This window comes from Vulpes lagopus, chromosome 14 (genome assembly GCF_018345385.1).
Source record: "Vulpes lagopus strain Blue_001 chromosome 14, ASM1834538v1, whole genome shotgun sequence".
Taxonomy (NCBI): Eukaryota; Metazoa; Chordata; class Mammalia; order Carnivora; family Canidae; genus Vulpes; species Vulpes lagopus.
In genome coordinates this window covers 6375103-6391618 of record NC_054837.1, presented here as the reverse complement: position 1 = coordinate 6391618, position 16516 = coordinate 6375103, and the positions used below count along the sequence as shown (strand labels likewise).

At 47.3% G+C, this 16516-nt stretch overlaps 1 protein-coding gene across 2 annotated transcripts in view; it reads right to left on the bottom strand.

Moving 5' to 3' along the window:
* The window catches only part of PAPSS2 (3'-phosphoadenosine 5'-phosphosulfate synthase 2), a 49766-nt gene extending 49146 nt beyond the window's left edge, over window positions 1–620 (bottom strand). For both annotated transcript variants that reach the window (XM_041728672.1, XM_041728673.1), the window contains exon 1: window positions 480–620. In XM_041728672.1, the coding sequence (XP_041584606.1) occupies window positions 480–506 (27 nt within the window). In that variant the 5' untranslated portion in view covers window positions 507–620. The remainder of the gene's footprint in view (window positions 1–479) is intronic.
* Between the last annotated feature and the right edge of the window lie 15896 nt (window positions 621–16516).

Genomic DNA, 16516 nt, shown 5'->3' with positions numbered 1-16516 from the left:
CTCCTGCGCCCCCTCCTCCTCCCCCCTCCTCCTGCGCCCCCTCCTCCTCCCCCCTCCTCCTGCGCCCCCTCCTCCTCCCCCCTCCTCCTGCGCCCCCTCCTCCTCCCCCCTCCTCCTGCGCCCCTTCGTCTCCAGGCTCCTCTCTGCGCCCCCTGTCCCCGCGCGTCCTCCCCTCCTCCTCCCCCTCCCCCCTCCTCCTCCCCCCTCCTCCTCCCCCCTCCTCCTCCCCCCCTTCGTCTCCAGGCTCCTCTCTGCGCCCCCTGTCCCCGCGCGTCCTCCCCTCCTCCCTCCCCCCTCCCCCCTCCTCCTCCCCCCTCCTCCTCCCCCCTCCTCCTCCCCCCCTTCGTCTCCAGGCTCCTCTCTGCGCCCCCTGTCCCCGCGCGTCCTCCCCTCCCCCCTCCCCCCTCCCCCCTCCCCCCTCCTCCCCTCCCCCCCTCCCCCCCGCCCCGACAGCGCGGCCCGGCCCGCCGCCCGCCTACCGTGCTGCGCTGCTCGGCTGCGGACATGCTGGCGGCGGCTGCGGCGGGCCGGGCGGGAGCTGCTATAAGAGGCCGCGGACACGTCGCACTTCCCGTGACCGGCCCCTCGGCCCACCCTCCCGCCCCGCCCGCCCCGCCCGGGACCCGCCGCCGCGCCCGCTCGACTTCGCCCCCCCGCCCCGCCCCCGCGCCTCCTCCAGGAAGGACTCCGGCCCGCCCCGCTGCAGAGCGCGCGGCCGGCGGGCAGGGGCCTCGGCGGGGGGGGGGGGGGGGGGGGGGGGGGCCTGCCCCGGGTCGCCGCAGGGGAGGGCACCCAGACCAGGCTCGCAGCCCAGGTGCCCCCAGGTGCCCCCGGGGCCCCCTGCGCCCGCCCCCAGGTGCCTCCAGGTGCCCGTAGGAGGCCCTCCGAGCGCTTGGCAGCCAAGGCGGCCCCTGGGGGAAGCAGCACAAAGAGGGCTCAGGCCCAAACCCCGGGGCAGGCCGAGGCCACACTCACCCCAAAGCCCGGGGGCAGCGGGGGGGGGGGCAAGGAGGAGGGCGCCCCGGGGAGCGGCAGGTGCTCAGGCCATCGCGCCTCGGCCCCCTGCACCTTAACCCTAGCGTCAGGCCACGCACGCACGGATCAATAGGACAGGACCCAGCACGGATCAATAGGACAGGACCTACTGGAAAAGAAGCGTGAAGATGCCCGAGGACGCGCAGCCCCTGCAGCGCACCTGCAGGGCCTCCCGGGGTGGGGGGTCCCCGACGTGCGGCCTCCCTGGTCCTACCAAGAGTATGAACCTGAAGATCTGGCCACGGCTTCCTGCTCCGTGGGGACGTGCGGAGGAAAAACACCCGGGGCGGAAGCCTGAGAAGGCGGCCAAGCTTCTGCACGGGCCCCAAATGCCACTATATATGTATTTTCTTAGCATTTCGGGTCAGCTGCCACCACCCCCTTCAACAGTGAGCAGCTCGAGGGCAAACGCTGGATGTCCGTTTCTGCTCCGAACACAAACACCCTGAATTTGCGTGGTTTAAACAGGAACACCCGTTCTGGTTTCATTGGGAAAATCCTCTTGCAGCCATGCCAGCCGCGTCTCGAACCCTGCCAGATGCAGGCAAAAAGGTACACGAAGTGTGGATGGAGCAACAGCGATTTGTGCACTTGCTGTCTCTTTTTCACGTGGCCTCTAAAATAGTTGTGTTTCCGACACACAAGGAAGTTGACGACAGGTCTCTAAGGGTCCCTCCCTGGAGAAGGAACAGATGAGTGTTTGGACCTGGGGGACATCTCAAGATCCTTTGTTGCCTCCCTGTCCCCCCAATTTCCCCGAGAGGTAACGCTGAGCTGGTGCCCCGGTAGGAGATGGACCTGGACCTTGATGTCGTCACCGGCCAGAGGCAGAGGCCACCTCAAGGCCAGGTCACAGACTCCCGCAGCGCCCTGTGACCTGAACCTCTCGGGCACAGGACTCAAGATGCCCAGGAAACTGTCAGCGGGACCGTTTCTCTTGTCTTAGATTTCACGAAGCGTCAATCAGCCCCCGGAACAGACACGCTTTCCTGCTTCTTGGGAAGCAGTTCTTGCAAAAGAGGAGGCCTGGCCTCCCCGGGCCCACGCGCCTGAGGACCCGAGCACGTCACACCTTCCCCCACAGTTCAGCGGGGCAATTCCCTGCAGAGCAAGCTAATGGTTCCTTTCTACTTTCACAATTGTTGTTGTTGTTTTCCATCTAAGGGCAGTGGCTTGGGTTCTTTTTCACCGCACGACCGACTGTTGTGGTCCTAGAGGAGGACACTTCCTTGTGGGAGCAACTAGATGCTCCACTTTTGGAGCCTGCGGCCCCAGCCCGTCAGAGCTGAAAGGAGGCCCCGTCGGGAGGAGGGAGGAAGGGTCCTAGTGTGTCCCTTCACGTGGCCCCATCTCCATAAATCTCTCAGCAGCCTCCCCCTGAGACCCCGCTACAGGGCACTGCGAGCTATGCTCTACAGTTTGTAATCTTTACACTAACTTGCATGAGGGTTTGTTTTTCTTCTTCTTCTTCCTATTTACTTTTCTTCCTTCCAGAACTGACTGGGCTTAATCATTAACTTTAATGAGCTGGTGGTGACTCCTTGGTCCTTTAATTGTCTAGAAAAGATGGAATCAGCTCCCACAAATAAACAAGGGAAATGCATATACGAAGCACACCCATGTTGGTGAGATCTTTATGCCGGAGGCTCCCCAACACATTTTAGGGAGTTTCATCACATTTTAGGGGATCTGGCCTGGAGACCAGCTCCCCGAGGACCGTTCCCAAAGGACGCAGCTACACCGCCCCCTAGTGGCTATGATGAATTTTTTTTTTAAAGACCTTCTTGTTGACACCTCCTGAACCAAAAGTGCCTTCAGGAGTTCCCTTGAGTCAAGAAGCCCTTCGAGAAAGTCCTCTAAAGGATCCAAACACTCTTCCTACACACAGGTACTCCCAAGAGAAGCAAAATGTGGTCTCTGTCCCCGAGAAACTCGCAGTCCAGTGAGGGAGACAAACTGCCGCCCCCTGCATCCTGAGCATTTCAGTCCCCCGGGCCTGGGCGGGTGAGACTCTGATCTAGTCGTTAATCCTTGATGCACAGCTGAAGGGTTCTCCGGCGGCGGCGGGTAAGCCCGGAGGAGTTCCCAAAAGCGCTCTGGTTAGGCATCTTCAACCATTTCCAGATTGGGATTCTATGCAGGGCCTTTAAATCCCAGGGCCCTTAAGCAATGGGAGAGGAGACTCCTTCAAGATTCCTGCTGCCCACTCCATCCCCGTTCTGTTGCACCTAAGTCAACAGGACAACTCACAGATGCGTAGCTTTCCAAGGTATCCATTGTTCTCATTGAAAGCCCGACTCTTTTTTTTTTTTTTTTTTTTTTAGGGCACTCGTGTGCTATTCATTTAAGTCACGTGGACAGAAATTACTTAATTTCACTTACAGGTACAACTGGCAGAAATAGGTTTGGGGTCAAATACTACGGAGCTCGGTACACATCAGGGAGGGGGAACGCCGGAGGGTTGTGGGCATTTCAGCGCACCCTACAATAAGAGAATGTTCACCCAGCTATCGGTATCAGTCACCTTTTCTTTTTTCTTTTTTTTAAGATTTTTTTTTTTAATTTTACTTATTCACAAAAGACACACACACACAGAGGCAGGGACACAGGCAGAGGGAGAAGCATGCTCCATGCAGGAGCTCGATGGGGGACTCGATCCCAGGACCCCGGGGTCATACCCTGAGCCGAAGGCAGATGCTCAACCGCTGAGCCACCAGGTGCCCTAGTCACTATCTTTTCTAGGAGAAATGGAGGGCATGGATTGAGCCAGCCACTGTGTACAAAGAAAGGACGTCGTGCGAGTGCAGAGGAGGGGCATCCAGCTCGACTCTGGGAGACAGGTGTCAAATTTTCTTGGGGAACAAACTACATGAACTTGAGACTTGAAAGATGGATAGGCCAACCCTCCCCTCTTCTCCCCAACATGCATGTGTGTGTGTAAATGTGAAAATGTAAAGGCACAGAGCTGCATGAAATCACACGGTATGTTGAGAGAATTGTAAGTATTGGGGCTCCTGGGTAGTTTAGGTGGTCAAGCGTGTGCCTTCGACTCAGGTCATGATCTCAGGGCCCTGGGATCGAGCCCCACGGCCGCTCCCTGCTCAGCGGGGGTCTGCTTCTCCCCCTCCCTCTGCTCCTCCCTGCTGTTCGTGCTTTCTCTCTCTCTCTCTCTCTCTAATAAATAAATAATATTTTAAAAAAAGAAAGAAAGAAAAAAGGAAATTGTAAGCATGTGTAGGGCCGGGGTGGGGAGATGAAAGCCCGGTGCAGAAGGCTGTCAGGGGGCCACGTGGGGAGGGGCCCATGTCCTCTTGCTGGAGCTTGTCTGCGGCATTGGCCATGTGGCCTTCCGTCCGCTCATCGCGGATGGGCAGTTCCTACAGGACACTTCCTGTGTCCAAGGATGACAGTCCCTGTCCTGAGGACTGTCATCCCGGCTGCTGAGGGAGATGGATGCACGCACACAATTCCAAGGAAATGCTAAGTGCTGGAATAAAGGCGCATTCAAAGCAACAGGCAGAGAACCTCGGAGAAGGTGATGACTGCTGGACCGCAGACTCTTGTGGCCATGGCCATTTAAGGCGAGTTCCCAAGAGAAGAGAAAGCCAGATGGAAAGGTGACCTGCCCCCAGACTGATGGCCCAGCTGCCCAGGCCGCGTGAAGCGTCCACCCGCAGGCCCGGCTTCCTCCCACGGCCCGCAGAGTGCAGCCCCCCAGGTGGGCCGGGCCGCTCCTGCACACGGGTGCTCTCCTGCCACTCGCCGGGTGGCATCCGGTCCAAAGGTTTGGTTGCTCATTGTATTGGGTTTAAAAGAGGCACGTTTATAAGTTACACACGCGTTATGCAAAATAGAGACATTTCGGGCACTTGGGGAAACTCACTCCAAACTTTAGCAAACCTCAGGAAGAACAAGTTAATTTGGTCACTGGCTGAGTTTTCAGCCTTCAATCATTTATTTTACAAGATGCTCAGGGAGATGGAAGATGATGTAATCCCTGTCACTTGGAGGCTCTAGAGTGTTAGGGTTTCCAACCAAACTGGAATTATTTAACTATTAACTATCTAAGTAACAAATTATGTCCCTTAAACTTTATTAGAAAAACGTCCAATTAACCTGAGTGAAATTCTAAGACGTATTTTAAAGGAAAGAAGGGAGAAGGAAGAAAGAAAAGAATGTGGTGGTATAATAAATTAATATTATGATTATTAGAGAACATCAGAGATACCATAAATGGATGGTTAATTTGCAAATTGGAATATAGTATGTTGAGCATAATTTACTAGTGTTTTCTAAACCTTCTAGAAGGATTTTATAAATTTCACATCATGTAAAGATAAGCAGTAAAAAAATTAATATAATATCTCTCTCTCCATATCTTTTATTTTCAAAAAATTATTTAAAAGCTTATTTTTTTATTAATCTCTACACCCAACATGGGGCTCAAACTCACGACCCAGAGATCAAGAGTCGCACGCTCTTCTGACTGAGTCAGCCAGCCGCCCCTCCACTCTTTTAGACAAAGGTATAAAAATCCTAACTCATAGACCTCAAGCTTCCTGACAGTATTTTAAGAGAGTTTTTATGGGTACTAATCATCTTCTGAAAAAGCAATAGCTCTCTATGTATATTGCTATTTTTCAAATGTCTCTAGATGCCGCTGTAAAGAATAAAATTCATATTCATTTCTTTATTTATTTTTAAGATTTTATTTATTTATTCATAAGACACAGAGAGAGAGGCAGAGACCCAGGCAGAGTGAGAAGCAGGCTCCATGCGGGGAGCCCGATGCGGGCCTCGATCCCGGGACCCCGGGGTCACAGCCTGGGCCAAAGGCAGGTGCTAAACCACTGAGCACCCCGGGGATCCCCCAAAATTCAGATTCATTTACAATGTCATCAAATTCATTTCCTGATCTTTATGTAATATTTTCAATCATCAGATACTAAAAATACAACTGCAGTCATAGGAAAAATCAGTCTGCTAGAAAAAAATGGGCAACAGTCCTGGTACAATAAAAATCGTAAATATTGGCCCAAATCATTATATGCACGGCTAGCACACACTTACGCTTGAACTTTGAAATCCCTTTCTGTTTTCATAACATGGTCTTTTCCTTATTATATCTCCTCCACCGCAAGCGCGCGCGCGCGCACACACACACACACACACACACACACACACACTTGTTTTTCCTTTGCTAACTCTTGGTTTAGGGAGACAATCGTGCTCTGGGCCGGTTGGGGAGGACTTCTTTCAAAGCCCTAACACTTCGCAGACTTCCCTGCACCTCGTAACCATCTGGGGAACCACTGGACTAAGTAGATCAGAGTCGGGGGCCCAGGCATCTGTCGTTTCACACTTTTCTAAGACAATCCCGGGTTGTCAGAGGGGAGGCTGCGTCAAGGTCACCTATGCTGAGTTACAGATTGCTGCCCCCCCACCCCCCCCACCAGTCCCCACGCCAGCCATCAAGCTTAGGATGCAGAAATCCCACATCTAACAAGTTCCCAGGTGACACTCATGCTGCAGGCCCAGGGACACGGTCCTGCAGATATTGCCTCACATATACGACTCCCAGCTCGCCAGCACGTTTCAATTTGTTAGACGAAATGTAGAAAATAGGTGGAAAGAGGAGAAGTAGGTGTCCTGGGAACACAACCTGGGCTGACATTAAAAACCATCCCACTAACGAGAACACAGTGTCTCGCAGTGTGAACGGGAAGGCGATGGATGTTGCCAGGGGTTCCCAGCCCTATTAGGACCCCCCTGGAAGCCTGAAAACTCCACCTTCAGCAGCCTGGGCTCCCGGGCTGCTTCTCAGAGCAGGGGACTCGCACCACAATATGCCACCCCCCCGGGGGGGTGTTTTGCAGCCTGTTTTGAAGCCACCAGTCCCCCAGGGAGCTTGCAAAAACCCACAGGCCCGGGTCCCCCCCTTGGAACTCCCCTGACAGGCCACCTAGTTCTGAGCTTCCTTGAGGGCTTTTAATCAGGCCCCGCCCCTTTTCCTCCAGATGCTTTGTTTATTCAGAGTCCTTTTCCTTCTCTTAGGGCTTTAAAATGAGGAAGAGAATCTAGTTTTGTTTTTCTGTTTTCCATTCTGAGCCCAGAAAGGGTCTTTTTTTTTTTTTAAATTTTATTTATTTATTCATAAGAGACACAGAGAGAAAGGCAGGGACATAGGCAGAGGGAGAAGCAGGCTCCCCAGAGGGAGTCCGACGCGGGACTCGATCCCAGGACCACAGGATCACATCCTGAGCCAAAGGCAGCTGCTTAACCACCGAGCCCCCCAGGCGTCCTCGTATAATCCGGAAAGGGCCTTGATCGAATGGCAAGGGCCAGAATGGGGAAATATTAGGGGTAAAAATCAATGAATACCTAAAATATTGTCCCACCGTATCATTTTTCTTTTTCTGACATTATTCACTGAATAACTTACCTCTTCTTCTGTGGGAGGCTTCCGTGAGCAATTGGTGAGTGAGCTCCTCCTCCGACACCCCCAGGGAGGTCTTAGGAGAAGCAGCTCACTTACAAATTGTAACTTGGAACTTTTTCTGCCCTTTTGTTCTTCCAGACTAATGAATTATTTTATTAAGCTTCCTTTTCTGCCCCCTAAAATTATACAGGGTTTGTACTAAATTGTTAATGATGAGTTACACACTTAATTTGGGAAGAATTGATAGACCAGTCAAGTGTCTTCTGTAGCACAGGGTATCTCTGTTCTGGTTTCCTAAATCTCATGTGCACGTACTTACAAACCCATGGAATTATAAATGGAATTTCCCATCCTACCTACCCTCTTCCATCATTCTTGTTTTGAAGGAATGTTATGGGTTATTGTACTCACTTACTTCTTAAAACGTGGTTATTTACTTCATAAAACGACATCCCCCCCCCCCCACCTGCCCTGCAAAGTAATTGAGAGACGTTGAGAATCGGCGACGGGAAGAGTGGAATCGAGGGCCCCTCAGGAATCCTTGGGGGGGGGGCTCAGGTGCTCCCAGGAGTGGTCGGCCCAGATGGGGCTCTTCGTGCAAATTGGTCTTTTGCCCCTGCCTCTGAGCTACAGCGCCAGGCCGGGGTGGCTTCAGGACAGACTTGTGTCCGAGACACAGCGAAAGGATCCTAGACTTGGGGGTGGAAGGCCTGGATTCCTATCTTTTTGTTGGTCTAGCCATTCCCTTCTGCGGGGCAGGCCTGGGCCCCGGGCTGGGCAGTCCCAGAACAGCCCTGGGACCCAACGAGTTCCGTGCCAGGATTCTCCTGTTGGAGCTTTTACTCTTGGAAGGAGACCTTCCCCTTTTCAGCTAGGAAGGGTCAGTATGGTATATATATATATATATATATATACACACACACACACATATATATATACCATATATAAGAATGCTAGTGGCCGCACCTACCCTCACGTGGAGGACTCTCAGATGGTCATAAAAAGCTGGAGAGAAGGGGCCCCTGTGGGGCTCAGCGGCTGAGCATCTGCCTTGGGCTCAGGCCATGACCCCGGGGTCCTGGGACCCCCGCAGGGAGCCTGCTTCTCCCTCTGCCTGTGTCTCTGCCTCTCTCTCTCTCTCTCTCTGTCTGTCATGAATAAATAAATAAAATCTTTAAATAAATAAATAAATAAATAAATAAATAAATAAATAAATAAAACCACCTCGTGGACCGCTTGAGCGCTGCACGCAGGGACAGGAAATTCCCAGCGTGGTAACACACGAGGCTCAATAAGTGTACCGAACAATCGAGTCAAGCGGGATGACTTAGACTTGCCTTTACATTTATGACAGATCAGGGTTTCAAGATCGATGGAAACTTTTATTATGCTCTCCAGGCTTATTTCACAGTTTTAAGAGTATAAGATAGAAAATACTAGAATCTCATCCAAAATTTGGAGCTCCTCTGAAGTATGAAAAATTGGTGGCATTTTCCGGTTATCATGCAAGTAACTATAGCCAACTGTAGCCTATATGACTTAGTGCAGTTTATATGAAACAAGTTTATTATAAAATATTAAATCTGTGCTTCCTCTGAGGTCTGTGGTTTTAATGACGTTCTGTGTGAAATGTTTCTGCGTGTTCTAACTTTGCTTTAATTCTCTGCTCGTTTCATTTTATTACATTATTTTATTACAAATGACATCTGTTTCTTCTGCTCATGCTCCATGTGACACTGCAATAATTTGGATCCAATTATTTAATTAGGTTGTCAACTAGCTCACTAGTGATGACTTCTATAGAGTTAACTTATTCTGCAAAAATAATGAGAATATGTCCCTGACATGCATCAGAGATTTTGCCTTTTTAGCTTAAAAAAAAAAAAAAAAAGAAACACACTTCCTTTGTCAGCCAGGAAACCCTGGACACAGAGCTCTTGTTTCTGCATAATATCCAAAATTTATTCCTTTGGAACAAGAGTCCGTGTTAATGGCTAAAATAATTCTGATTTCTAGACACAACCAGGAAAAAAAAAGAAAGTTCTGGCAAACAGGGAAATCATGTCCATTTCATCTGCAACCATGATCTCTAAGGTTAATGTAGGACTGACGTTGGATAAGCTCTACTTTGAGAAACGTATGTTCAATGTCCCCTCTCAGCTCCAAGCTCTGGCGCTGTGCTTTAGGACCGTCAGGGAGGTGGGCTGTGGGAGTCACGGATTGGCTCTCCCATCCTGCCTGAGGTCAATGGTGGAGCAAGGGGCTCCAAGTATGACCGCAACTGAGGAATTCTTGGCTTCCGTAGGCAAAGGCATGGAATAATTTCAAAATAACATCTCGTTTGCCTTCCCACCCAAAGAAACCTCAGAGAGTTTCTAATTAACTAATGGACTATATACCACATTTTACTTATTCTTCAGTTGTTTGGGACTTTAAATGGTTTTCAATAGACACAAGGTCATATTTTATGTCAAGTTTCCCTGGCTAGGTCTCCGGTCACCAGCCTCCAGGAGAAAATCTATTTCGTGAATAAAACACCTGAAATTTGGCACATATGCAATTTTAAAGTGGACGATAGTATCTTTATACAATGCATAAACTCAGAAATCACTCTTTTCTTCAGCTGAATGCTGAGGTTTGAGAAGTGGATTAGTTAGAAAAGGAGAAATAGCTAAGGGGCACCTGGGTGGCTCCGTTGGTGAAGCATCTGCCGTCAGCTCAGGTCATGACCTCAGGGTCCTGGGATGGAGCCCCACATGGGGCTCCCTGCTATTGGGGAGTCTGCTTCTCCCTCTGCCTCTCCCTGCATGTACACTGTTTCTCTCAAATAAATAAATAAAATCTTAAAAAAAAAAAGATAGCTGTGAGCTGCAACAAGTTTAAGAAACTTTTTGCGCATTTTGAAGAATTCCCAAGTCAGTGGGTCTTTATTCTAATTCTATGGTTCTCCTTTTTTTTTTAATCAAAAGTGTATCATGTGATAAGCAGACACACAAAGAGATACTTAGCAGCACTCATCGTCATGCAAATGCAAATCAAAATCACCATGAGATACCACCTCACACCTGTCATAATGGCTAGAATCAAAAGACAAGAAATAAAAGGTGTTGGTGAGGATGAGGAGAAAGAACCTCGTGCACTGTTGGTGGGAATGCAAGCTGGTACAGCCGCTGTGGAGAACAGTATGGAAGTTCTTCAAAAAATTAAAAACAGAACAATAGAAATACTGTATGATCTGGTAATTCCACTACTGGACATTTACCCCAAGAAAACTAAAACACTGATTCAAAAAGCTAAAAGCCGGGAATCCTTGGGTGGCTCAGTGGTTTGGCGCCTGCCTTTGGCCCAGGGCGTGATCCTAGAGACCCGGGATAGAATCCCATGTCAGGCTCCCTGCATGGAGCCTGCTTCTCCCTCTGCCTGGGTCTCTGCCTCTCTCTCTCTCTGTGTGTCTCTCATGAATAAATAAGTAAATAAATAAATAAAAAAATATCTTAAAAAAAAGCTAAAAGCCATGTTTATTGCAGCACTATTTACAGGATATGGAACCAACCTAGTGTCCATCCATAGATGAAAGGATAAAGAAGATGTGATATACCTATATCTATACCTGTATCTATATCTATATCATGGAATTTACTCATCCTCAAAATAAAAAGAATAGAATCTTGCCATTTGTGACAACAGGGAGGGACCTAGAGGGTATAATGCTAAATGAGATAATTTGGACATAGACAAACACCGTATCATTTGACGTATATGTGGAATCTAAATAACAAACAAAAGACAGAGGCCCATGGATATACAGAACACACTGATGGCTGCCAGGAGGGAGGGATGGAGGGATGGACAAAATGGGTGCAGGGGAGTGGGAGGTAGAGACTTCTGGTTACGGGATATATAAGTTATGGGAATAGAAGGCACAGCACAGGGAATAGAGTCAACGAGTCAATGCTACTGTAACAGCATTGCACGGTGACGGATGAGAGCTACACTTGTTAGCATAAGGTAAAGTTGATGAATCATGATGTCGTACACCTGAGACTAATGGAACATTGTTTGTCAACTATACTTCAATTTAAAGAAAAGCATAAAAAAAATAAAATAAAGAAAAGCATATCACGGGGATGGAGTGATGGGTAAAATAGGTAAAGAGAGTTAGGAGGTGAAAACTTCTAGTTATAAATAAGTCAAGGGGTGAAAACTGCAACATAGGGAACATAGTCAATAATGTTGTCATAACCTTGTATGGTGACGGATGGGTAACTATACTGAACCATGGTGTCAAGTCACAATGCCATACACCTGAAACTAATAAAATATTGTATATCAACTATACTTCAATTAAAAATTTTTTAGAAGGAGGGAAAGAAAGCATATTGCCAAACACAGTAAGATATCACTTCATATTAAGGTGACTATAATATAAAAGACAAACAATAACAAGTGTTGGCAAGGCAATGGGGTCATTGGAATCCTTACTTGTTGCTGGTGTGACTGTAGAAGGGATACAGCCACTTTGGAAAGTCTGGTGGTTATTACTACTCATAATAACAAAAAAAGGGGGGGATAAGCCAAATGTCCATCAGCGGATGAGTGGATATACAAAACATAGCACATTGCTATAATGGAATATTATTCGGCCATTGAAAATGAAGTATTGATATCTGTTACAAAGTGGGTGAAGCCTGAAAACATAATGCTCAGTGAAAGAAGAGAATTATAAAAGAGGACATATTGTATGATTCCATATGCATGAAATGTCCAGAAGAGACAAACCCCTAGGGACAGAAGGTACATTCATAGTTGCCGGAGGCTGGGGGATGAGAGGACTGGGAGTGACTGCCATGGGTGTGCGGTTTCCTTGTGGGCCAGTGAAAATGTCCTAAAGTTGCATAGTGGTGCCCCATGACTCTGTGATTATGCTAATGACATTTTTTTAAGGAACTCAGTAAGGTGTTGTTTTGTTTTTTCATTGAGACATAATTGACATATAACATCGTATTAGTGAGGTGTCAACATGATTTCATGTATGTATATATTACAAACAGATGTACTAATATTTCATTGTATGTTTGATGCTGTGTAAATTTTAACAAAATCGTCGTAAAAAAAGGTGGTTCTCCATATACTTGTCAGACCCAACAATCTCATTCCTAAAATTTTACCTAAGAGAAATTAAAACTTATACTCATGCAAAAACTTCTACGTGCATGTTTATAGCAACTTTATCCATAACAACCTGAAACTAAAAACAATTTAGATAACTTTCTAATGGTGAATGGATAAACTGGTGGGTAGACAGACCACATCTTACACCCATACAAGACAGTACCCAGCAGTAAAGAGGAAGAAACCGTTGATTCGTACAACATCCTAGAATCTCAGTGACTGGCTACTGTAAGGTGAACACAGGAAGAAGCAAACACAAAAGCTGTCCTCTGGTTAGTAAGGTTGTTTCCCACAGGGATATGGGTTAGCAATTCTGAAACTATTTTATATGTGTATGAGGTTTGAGCAAAGGTAAATATGTTAGAGGTAACGAGAACCAGCCTTCTCAGTCACTATATATATGAAGAGAGGGGGAAGCTAGAATGAACTTGGTGGTGTTGGGTTGGAAACAGAGATACTGGTGTGAATTCATGGGTTTTTAATACACACACATATTGGTTTGATACTGAAATACGGATGTATATCGATAAGCATGCTTACGTTTCCTAGCTCTGTCCACTGAGAGATCTAAAAGCACTGACACTACAGCAGCAGTGAGCACACCTACTGCCCAGATCTTGGTTTCTAAATGTCATTCTCCAACAAACTGAAACTGCACCCCATGGAGAAGTGGTCGAGTCTGGGGCAGGAAGAGTACAAAACGAGGCTGGAGCAGCTCAGGGCACCAGAAAGCAAGGAAGTGCTAACAAACAAAAACAAAGCCAAAAAAAAAAAAAAAAAAAAAAAGGAAAGAAAGAAAAAAAAGGAGAGCACATCAGAAGTCACAGAGCCCACCTGTGAGAATTCCCAGTGGCCAATGTTGTGATGCCAACATCACCCATCCATCCTGCATGTTACTGCCTCATGAGGTGCAAAGTGGGCTTTAACAAAATGAGATCCTGGTAAATCAAGTTTGAAATAATTTAAATGGCTTATTACACGTTCTTTATTCTTTTTTAAAGATTTTATTCATTCATTCATGAGGGACCCAGAGAGAGAGGCAGAGACCCAGGCAGAGGGAGAAGCAGGCTCCCTGTACGGAGCCCGACGTGGGACTCGATCCCAGGACCCCGGGGTCACGCCCTGAGCCGAAGGCAGACGCTCCACCACTGAGCGCCCCAGGAGTCCCATTACCTGTTCTTTCTGCCCATACTCACTACTTATTTCTCTGTTCATCTTGGTATGAGAAACTTTTGTCTCTATTAACATGAGGTTCACCAAGTTGGGCGTGTTTTTTGAGCAAAACTGGAAATAAAATGCTAACACATTGAACACTTGTATACTTGCATCAGAAAAAAGCACTTTAGAATAGGAGATGTGAAATTATTATATCCAAAATCCTAAAAAGCCATTCTAATGGGAAGCAATTATTCTAACTCATGTGTCATGTTACATGCCTGGTGATGTTGACTTAGGTTGCAGAGTCGCACCAGACAAACGTTCCAAAAACCGATGGAGATATGAAAGTCCCTCAAGATAATTCGTTGCGTTCTTTAGAAGTAGACTTAGAAAAAAAATCATCTACAGGATGCTACAGACTCTTCCCTGCCTAAAAATACATATTCTCACACTTAGCCCCAGTTATTGATTCTTTTCCTTAATCTGCCGGGCCTCAGATCCCTTTCTCCACAGTAGAATTTGGTTGAGAAAGCATTAGCTTCCTCCATCCGTGGTCTAATGACTGAACCGGGTTCCTTTACATGTAGAGACTCTGGGGTGGCGCAGCTATTGAGGTTGAGCTGTTAAGAAGAATTTGTTTTAGGCTGATGCCTGGTTGGCTAAGTCATGACAGTGAAGTGAATGCTTGACACTATCCTAAGTCCTTTATTAACTTCCTTAACTTTCGCAAGAAGGAGTGAGTAATAGTGCTTCGCTCCTTTTGCGGAAGCAGAAATGAGACATAAAGAGGTTAAGTATCAAAAAAAAAAAAAAAAAAAAAGAGGTTAAGTATCTAAGTCAATGGCAGAGCCAGGATTCAAACCCAGAGTGTGGCTCACAGGCCATGCTTCTAATGACCACGCATGTAGCCCGCCCCGCTGGTGCATGACATGGTTCTTTAAAAACTTATAAAACAGAATAATGTGCGTTGTGCTTGGAGTTATGAGTAGAAAAGTCATCCTGCGTAAGTGAAAAGAGAAACTTATGTGGTTTGAGAGACTATATCAATATTTTCTTGTTCATTGCTTTAAAAGAAATGGTTTTACGATTCTTTTCAAATAACCTCCAACAGCAAGAACTAACTCCCGGCTCCCAAGTTAGGCTTCGGGACAGAGGGAGGCCTTGCTAGGGAAGTGGCGTTCGTATCTACTGGCTTCGTTCCCACCTGCTCATGTGGTGAACTTCAGAAACAGCCCTTTCTCTCATGTAGGTTTAACGAATCCTTTTTTTTTTTTTTTTTTAGGTTTAACGGATCCTTAACGGTGTGTTCGGTCAATGATGTCAATTTGCTTAGCAGACCCCTCTTTGCAGACAGTGTTTCTACAGTTCTATCATGTAATCGTCCGAGGCTGGGTAATCAGACATTTCCCAACAGTTGAGTGTAAAGGAAGTATCTTGACTTCTGTAAAAGAAAAACAAACAACCAACCAACCAACCAACCAAACAAACAAACAAACAAACAAAAAACTAGCATCAGAACATGTAGAATGTCCTTGCTCGGTTCCACGGCATAGGAAATGGACTAAGTATTATTTTAAAATCCTAAATACGGGGTGCCTGGGTGGCTCAGTGGTTGAGTGCCGGCCTTCGGCTCAGGTCAGGGTCTCAGGGCCCTGGGATCAAGCCTGCACCAGGCTCCCTGCTCAGCCTGCATCTCCCAGTCCCTCTGCCTGCCGCTCCCCCTCCTTGTGCTCTCTCTCTGCCAAATAAATAAATCAAACCCTTTAAAAAAATCCTAAATAAATTCTCTGTCAGGATAATAAGAGTTCTTTAAGTGGATTCTTATAAATTCAACCTAAACTCTGGAAAATGATAAAAGCTCAACAAACAGGAGGGCTTTCCAGCCCTTCCATTGCCTGTGGTGGGAGGGTGGTGATCCAATCACTTACTTTTACTCATAGTAACAGAGATTTAAAATCCCCAGAACTTTCCATCTGAGCCTGGAGGGAGGGGCTGATGACCCGCGGATGGCTGAGCTGGATCTGGACTTCACCTCCGGGGATCACAAGGTTTGCGACGCAGCCTGCGCTGTGCCCTGAGACAGAAGCGAGGCTGAGAACAATCTCCCGTCTTTTCCTTTTTTCTTTCCTTCCTCCCCCTTTTTTTCCCCTTATAGTTTCATTGAAATATCATTCACATACCATAAAACTCACCTGTTTTAAGTGTACAATTCAGTGGGCTTTAGGTATATTCACAAAGTTGTGCTGTACACCCATCACCAAAACCAAATTTAGGATATTTTTATTATCCCTAGAAGAAACTCCACACTTCTTGGGCCATCACCTGACAATTCCTCAGTCTTCCAGCCACTGGAAACCATTAATCTACTTCCTATCTTTCTAGATTCTCCCATTCTGGCTATTTCCTACGGCTTATGTAGACTTTCGCGTCTGACTTCTTTCATCTTTTAGCATAATATTTCAGGGTTCATCCATGTAGTGGCGTTCATCAATGCTTCCTTTTTTTTATGGCCGACAATATCCCATTATACGGAAATACAGCATTTTCTTTATCCATGACTGATGGACCTCTGAGTGCCCACCGTTCAGCTGTTGCACATGGTGTTGCTGTGAACCTTCCCATGCCACTTTTTGTGTGGACAAGTTTCCATTTCTCCTGGGTCTGGACCTGGGGGTGGAGCTGCTGGGTCCCGGGCTAACTTTGTGTTCAATG